This window comes from Rhopilema esculentum, chromosome 10 (assembly GCF_057945365.1).
Source record: "Rhopilema esculentum isolate cy_ngs chromosome 10, ASM5794536v1, whole genome shotgun sequence".
Lineage (NCBI taxonomy): Eukaryota > Metazoa > Cnidaria > Scyphozoa > Rhizostomeae > Rhizostomatidae > Rhopilema > Rhopilema esculentum.
The window spans coordinates 10,965,094-10,972,887 of NC_142824.1; the positions used below are offsets into that span (position 1 = coordinate 10,965,094).

Here is a 7,794-nt window from a genome sequence, read left to right on the forward strand (position 1 = left end):
CTTTGAGGAGATTTGTAGATCTTCTGGGAAATTGAAATAACTCCTTGAAGTATTGCTAAAGTTCAGGTTGCAAATACCATTTTGTATATCTATGCTGCCTGTGGTACCTCAACCAAATAACGATAATATAATGAGCAAATAAATTAAGTACCGAAAAAATAAACTGTTAAAAACACGATGTTTCGAGATTTTTGGAACTTACTATGTTTGCTCATTATATTTTCACCATTTTGCATAATATGCTTTCAGTTTTTGTCAGACAGCAAGGATATACAGTGAGGAAAAATTTTCAACTTTTGTTTTATTTCATGGGAAAAACTATTACATCAACAACTTTTCTCTGACAATGGATTGAAATGATTAATAGCATGGATGAAGTCCCTTGGATAGAAAAAAGGGGGATTTTGCAAATTAATTCCAATGAAAATAACTCTTTTATGTGGGGTTTATTTGGACATTACCCGCGATTTCATATTCTTAAGCTACTTAAAAAATTTAAAAAGTACCTTTAAAGCAGGTCCACTTCTACAATCTAATATAATTGTTTTTTATGTCAAAATTTTTAGACTTCTTGCCAAGCTAGTGCCTTTTTGATTATTTCAATATTGTTTGATTACAGCCTTCTTGTCATTTGCTTTTAATTTTGATTTACTAAATTTTTATAAATTACTAATTATTTTATCACCCTGTGATTTTTAATAGCTTTTGATTTCTTGAAATTAACATATTATTACGTGAAAACCATGATTTTTCGATTATTTCATGACGATTTTAGAGGTAGGGATATTTGTCAGATTGTGTTCATCTGCGCATCTGGGCCTATCATAGGCACTCATGGGGCAAACCCCTGTGGTAGGGGGGTAGGGAATTTGTAGGGATTAAGGGAAATTTACGGGAAAACTGGATATTATAAGGGAAAATAAGTTATTTGTAGGGGAAATCCAAGTAGGGGGAATTTTGCCCTGATCATAGGGGGAAGTAGGAGATTTGAGCGTGCACTGTAGGGGAAGCCCACTGATCTCCAGCATCCTCTGCGTGGCAGCCCTGGTGGCCTAGTCAAGTGATTTGGTGGCCTAGCTAAGTAAGAGAGGTAGTTCTGTCTTTTGGTTAGAAAGTAAACCAGCTTTTGGATTATTTGACTGCGAACATGAATTCTGAATTGTTAAAAGAATATCAAGCCTTCCACAAAAAGAGCTTATCAACTCCAAGTGTTGAATCGACGAAGAAGAAACCTTCTGAAAAAGGAGGCAAGTCATCAGGAATTGGCGAACGAGCTAAAAGGCCCCCGAAAAGGCAGCTTCCACCACAGCTTCTGCAACAGAGTAAAAAGCAAGCACAGAATTCCTCGTTTAGCTACAAATCTTCAAATGTGGTTAGGTCAAAAAAGAGGTTTTCTATCCTCGCGTCAATTGTTGACTTGATGAGGAAAAGGTAAATTTCTAATCGTGGGACAGCTTTGACTTTCTTCTATTTACACTTGGTGAGCAAAATTATTGCACCACCCACCACAAAATCGCAGCACCGCAGCAGACTTTTTATAGCAAACCAAAATTCAAATAGCTAATACAAGTTAAATAAAAGTTTCAAGTTGACTGCTAGGGTGGAAATTAATGAAAAATTTATCAAGGTATAGTAGGTAGGATTGAAATTGAAAAATGCAAAAATGTTTTTTGTTTCCTTTTACGTTAAAGTTACCGTAAAGGCTCTATTAAGTCCCTGGGGGGCTTATTTAACTTCTTCAGTCTAAGAGGGGGCTTAAAAGAGAGAGGGGCTTATTAGAGAGAGGGGGTTTATAAAAATATGAAGCAAAAAAGTTTTAAAAATACCCTTAGCCATTTTTCAATATGAAGATGTCATACAAATGTTCTCAAAAGCCTCTGCTGTCAGCTCCGAAAATCTAATAAATCAATAAAAAATAATCAATTATAAGGTCCTCATCTTCATCAACATCACCAGGGTAAATTGATAACCCTTGAACATCTTCAAAACATATTTCGACTGACCACCTAGTCGCATAAGTTAGTCTTTACTTAGGCCCTATTCAATGCACACGATCTTATAATCACCATACCCATCAAGAGACCCACTAAATGCACATGATTTATATGCTTCACAATCAAAGGCTAAAGAGGGGGCCTCAATAGAGAGGAGGCTCAATAGAGAGGGGGTTTAATAGAGAGGGGGCTCAATAGAGCTTTTACGGTATATCAACCATTACTATATTTGCAATAAGAAAGGCTTTTCTTTGCACAAATCTGTAAGATTTCATTTTAGAGAACTCACAGATACTTACTTTCTGCTTAGGTACCCAAAACTGTTAATTTTCCTCTCTGTTATCAAAGTACTTGTCAAAAGTCTAGGTCATTGGTTTTTCATACTACAAAGGGCCTAATTTTGTATACTATTTCATAACATGTTGCAACTGAACTCAATCAATAAAACATGTAAGTAGTCTCTAACTCCATCTTTTCCAGCCAATTGTAATGTTGTTTAGGGACGAAATAATACTGTAAATTGCTCAAAACAGCATTTTCTCTCGGCTTTGAATGAAAATGCAAAAATCTCTGCAATAAACAGTCGTAAACAGTGCCATGCATGTGCCTGAAGAGTCATCATTAAAAGACGGTTGTAAAAGTGTCACTTTTTGCTAAATTCAAGGCTAATAATGATCTTCTGGAATAACAAACACCTAAATGTGATCTTGCCAAAGTTTGATTAAAGTTTATCATGTGGTGTTCAAAAGTAACCTGCTGCAAAAGTTTTTGATTGAATTTAACAAGCTTTACAAGGGTTTCAAAGCTTCAAGACTGTCCTATTAAAAATTTTCTTTTTTGATATTTTGAAAAGACATTTGTCTCAAAATGAGGATATAAAGTGTTGCAGATGATTTGAAGCTTTGTGTATGTTAATCATGAAATAACATCTAGTGGCTTCACAAAAGTGGTTTGAATTTTGAAGGGCATGTTGTTCACAACGCTGATGCCATCATTAATTTGTCGAAATGGTGCAATACTTTTGCTCACCTAGTGTATATTGTGTTGAAGTTGCCTCTGTGTTTAACGATAAATGTTAATATTAAAATTTCAAAGAAGTAACTGATGAGGAAAGAGCCTGTGCTGATGTGGCCATATCTCAGCCAATTTGTGAAGCATCTAACTGATTCTACATATGTAATTCATGATGATCTTTCAAGTTATGGGATTCAAATTCGAAATCTCAAAAAAAATTGGTTGTATCATCACTTAAGAATGCTATACAAGGTACAAAAACATTGCCCAGATCTATTTCCTAAGCAATTGACCAAACATTTCAATGGCGAAAAATTTTTGTACTTGTACTGTCTGAGATTTTGGGACATGATCCAAATAACATAAATGATGTTTCCCGTTAGGTATCAAGACAGAAAATTTGACCCCATTACATTGGATGAAATACTTGACCTCACAAACAATACAGATATAAGTCAGAGAGATAAAGACTGGTTAGCTGAAGAAGCTCTAAAAAACAATCACAAATTATCAATAAATGATGGAAAATATGCCTTTAAACCAAAATACCCCCTACGCGATCGTAAATCATTGATAAGACTATTGGAGAAACATGAGCAAAATGGTATGGGTGGAGTTCTGCTGGATGATGTCAGAGAAGGGCTGCCTAATGCTGATGACATTGTTAAATCAGTTAGTGAAAGAATATTATTTGTGACAAGAACTAATGACAAAAAAGCTATTTTGTTTAATTATGATCATCAATATGCATTGGAGGTTGATGAAGAATTTCAAAAGCACTGGAGAAGTGCAACAGTTGAAGGTCTTGGAGAAGCTGGAATTGAAAAGTATTTGGAAGAATCTGGCATAACAGTGATGCAAGGCCTGCAGCCAGTAAAGACAGCAGAAAGGAAAAAGAAGCCAAGCAACAGAAAAAGGCAATTTAAGAAACTCAATACTCACTTGTCTGGTGACGTGCTTAAAGACTATTCTACTTAAATTAGTAATACATGGAAACACAAAAATACATTTATTATATATCTTATTATATAATGTTGTAAATATTGTTGGAAACAGAAAGAATCATTGATGACCAGATCTTTGTTTGACAATAAGCAGCTATTCCGAAAATATTTATTTTCTTAAATTACAAAATTTCATCACCAGTTAAAGTGACAGCTTTCATGGGTACTAGTGGCACCAGTTTAAAACCACTAGTGGTGGTGCCAAGAGGATATGGGGGGTAATTACCCCCCTACTTGTGTTGAAACATGATCCATGTGTTTAAAAAACGTGATTCTTCATGATATTGATTTAAAAGTGCTGGGTAGGGGAGATTATATTTTCGGCTTTGAAATATACATCTGGTACCAAGCAACAAAACGAGGCAAAAAGGGTGTTGTCTCACTGGCCATGCCTATTACCCTCCCACTCTTCAATAGCTCTCGCCTCCACTGAGAACCATTTTGAAGCAGCAATATTTTTGTATTGTAGGGTTTTGTTTGTTTAAATGATAATTGAATTAATGTCAAAAGCAAGTAGGAGGAAGAGCTGGAGAATACACCAGAGACAATATCTGACTGTCTGACCCTCTTTATCTTAATTCTTCTTTATTGATTGGAACATGAATGTTTTAAACATGGTGTTATGCTAGGCAGAAAAGAAATCAATCAATAAGTTGACAAAGTCTAAACATCTTATATCTAGTTTATGAACATTAAGGCATGCTGCCATTCTTTCTTTGTAAAAAATATTATTAGTTTTCTTTGAATTGAAAACACAACTAAAAGAGTACATAAATATGTTTTTTTCAGAGTTCAACTGTGTGATTTGAAATAGTTTAGGTCAGTTTATGAAAGATACTTGTTGAAATAAAATGTCTCTTGGTCTGCATTTGAAACTTAATATATTTGTGAAGTATATAGTGTTAAGTAAGAGCAAGAGATAAAATTAATAGTTGAATCTAGATGATTAATATTTCTTAAAAGATAACAACATTGTGCAGTTTTAACAAATTGGTGTCAGATCACACAACACCCAAATAACCTTAGTTAAACATATTTCAGAAGCTGGACGAACCCATTTCAAACTGGCCTAAAAATTAGTTGAAACCAGTACAGTAACTAATTGTAGGAGGACACTGTAAACAGGACAAGAAGTTGCATAACACTTCAAAAATATCAAATCATTCATGTTGTTTTGAATTAATGATGCAGTGAAAATGGGAATAATAACTTCTACTAGGCTGGTTACAGTTCTCTGTCATGTAGACAGAGTTGTTAGCTAACTTCGTTCTTTGAAAATTTACTGAGTAATGGAGAGAAAAATCGAATAGCAGAATGTGTGCAACGTGATCTCAAATTCGTGAATTTTTCATTCTGCAAGAATTGCCAAAAAACTGTTTAAATTGTCTTTAATAACGTATATCTTCATCAATGCAAAATGTTTCTTTCCTCCTGTTAGTTTCTCTAGAAAAAGTAGACATTTTATGCCTTTGCTGTCATTAGCGTGGCCTCACTTTCATGATAGTTCTTTTCAATGAATTATTGTGACCTTTAAACGCATACCAGTTAACTCCGTTAGCACGTGAGTTATGCGGACCATTGAGATATTTTCCATTCAAATTAGAGGCATGGCAATGGCCATACCACCATGCCCCGTGAAATTCCGTGGCACAATTTTTTCCCCATATATCATTATCCTTGTCTTTGGTGGAAAATCTTTGTCCGTTGTGCCCTGAAAATGAATCGCCAGCCGTTCCTGAGTACGAGCTTACATGCAATGTATACTGTTTTTCTTGTCCATCAATGTAAAATGTGCTGTACTCTGCAAACACTCTGTTTCCATCTACATCTTCAAGGTCAAAACGAATCATCATGTCCTTTTGCTTTGTTAAACGATGAATATTTTCATTTCCGAGCCAGAATTCCTTTGCCAAGACTCCAAATCCTGCCTTGTATAATTCCCAGTTTTGAAAGAAATCAACAGATCCATCAGTTCGCCTCTGTATCACAGTCCAACCGCCTCCCTCATTTGTCATGTCACAGTAAACGGAAAAAGGGACGCCATTATCAGGGTTAATCGTATATATTCCACTTGCTTTCTGCCCACTTTTTCTCAATGATGAACAATCTCTTGGTTGAAGTTCAAGCAAAACAGATTGCCTTGTAATACCAATATCATTAGTTGCCTCACAAATATAATAACCAGCGTCAGCAAAGAAGGGCTTTGTCAAATTGTATGTGATACTTTTGCTATCAGCTGAAAGAGCTGCTCTCCCTCTTAGTACTCCATGGGATTTTTTCCAACTGAGTTTTGGAACTGGATTGCCAGTTGCATTACATTTGATTTCTAAAGGAAATCCAACTGTCCTGATTACCTTTTTAGCGTTCAAAAATACTCTTGGTTTTGTGAGAACCGACAACTCTGTTTTCATTGTATCATTACCGAGCACATTCTCTGCAACACATGTGATCCTACCATTGTCGTTCTCGTTAATATTTACAATGGTCAGGGCACCTGTCATTGGAAAAGCATACCTCGAATCCGGCCTTTGTTCTCCAAATGTCCAAAACATTTTTGGCGGAGGGTTTCCATTAGCTTCACAAACTAATGTAAAATTTGTAGCTTCTTTTTTGAGAATTTTAATTGGGAACCTCGACTTAATATTTGGCTTTGAAATTGATCTCCCTGGCAAACCAGGTTCGCCTTTCAATCCCCTCTCACCCTTATGACCTCGAGGTCCCACCATACCTACAGGACCGACAGCACCCGTCTCTCCTATATCTCCTTTTGCTCCACGAGGGCCTGACTTACCCCTGGCTCCTCTTTCCCCCTTCTGGCAAACAAGTGTCACATTTCTGCATTTTCTTCCGATTCCATGTTCTCTTTCCCAAGGCTGCAATATATAATGAGGCGGCGATTTCAAGGCTTGTAGAATTGAATCAATTTTGGCGTCAATATTACGTTTTGACCGTATTTTCCGTTGCTCTATGTTTCTGATTTCACCTTTCAGGTACAATCTGTAATAATTGATATCTTCTTGCTTTTGTTTATCATCACGATTGGGAAATCCTTCACATTTCTGCTCGGTTATTTGTTGCCGCGTTCTCAACTCGTCTATTCTTTCCGTCAAGATGCTTTCTGTTTTGAATATTCTTAAATGTAGATAAATTGTTTCAGCGACTAACAGTGCTATCACAGTTACTGAAACAAAACTCAAATTGAACTTTTGAAGACCAGTTTTCTTGTCCACCGCCATGTTATGTTCCGTTTTTGATTCTGCTCAGACAGTTGTTCCTCAACAGCATAAGGTCGTCGGTTTTAAATGCTTCCGGTTTCTTTCTTTATACAGTCACAGAATACAGTTGTGGTCAGCCTTATGAACATAGTTCCTTGTCGCGTTCCTTGTTATGAACAAAACAATTCGCAACAAGACTTCAAGGGTAGACATTTTCACGGTACGAAACGTTACAAAGAGGTTTCAAATACTTTTACGCACAGTACCCGAGGCAGTCCTGTAAGCGAATCCAAGCGAGCTCGGATAATTGCTTAAACATACGTGTGTAAACATTTTTCATAAAATCACGAAAGGCTGTTGATTTGAATATTTCGGATAAGGCAAGCGAGCAGATAAGGTACCGGGCTGGGAGATTTCATTTTGGTCCATATACCTGAAAGCACACCAGGAACAGGAACATATGTAAAAAGTCAGTTCTTTACAATTACAATAGTCTGTAAACCATCGAAGAGCACAACACGTAGGAGATTAAGTTACAAATAGGCCACAGTTTCCGACCTTCCGTGA

The 7,794-nt window shown here is 36.2% G+C and overlaps 2 protein-coding genes across 2 annotated transcripts; one reads left to right on the forward strand and one right to left on the reverse strand.

The window, feature by feature from the left end:
* The first annotated feature begins 1,058 nt into the window (after window positions 1-1,058).
* LOC135684766 (general transcription factor IIE subunit 2) lies at window positions 1,059-6,131 on the forward strand. Its single transcript, XM_065200423.2, has 2 exons — window positions 1,059-1,431; window positions 3,392-6,131. Exons 1-2 carry the CDS (start codon window positions 1,148-1,150, stop codon window positions 3,984-3,986), a joined length of 879 nt encoding a protein of 292 aa, XP_065056495.1. The 5' UTR covers window positions 1,059-1,147; the 3' UTR covers window positions 3,987-6,131.
* On the reverse strand, window positions 5,147-7,728 carry LOC135684750 (uncharacterized). The gene has a single exon (XM_065200401.2). The coding sequence runs from the start codon at window positions 7,246-7,248 to the stop codon at window positions 5,491-5,493; it is 1,758 nt and encodes a 585-aa protein (XP_065056473.2). The 5' UTR covers window positions 7,249-7,728; the 3' UTR covers window positions 5,147-5,490.
* Window positions 7,729-7,794: the final 66 nt, after the last annotated feature.

Coding starts and splice junctions, on each gene's coding strand:
- LOC135684766 (XM_065200423.2), top strand. CDS start 1,148: ATGAATTCTGAATTGTTAAAAGAATATCAAGCCTTCCACAAAAAGAGC. Junction 1,432..3,391: donor GTTGACTTGATGAGGAAAAG/GTAAATTTCTAA, acceptor GTTTCCCGTTAG/GTATCAAGACAGAAAATTTG.
- LOC135684750 (XM_065200401.2), bottom strand. CDS start 7,248: ATGGCGGTGGACAAGAAAACTGGTCTTCAAAAGTTCAATTTGAGTTTT.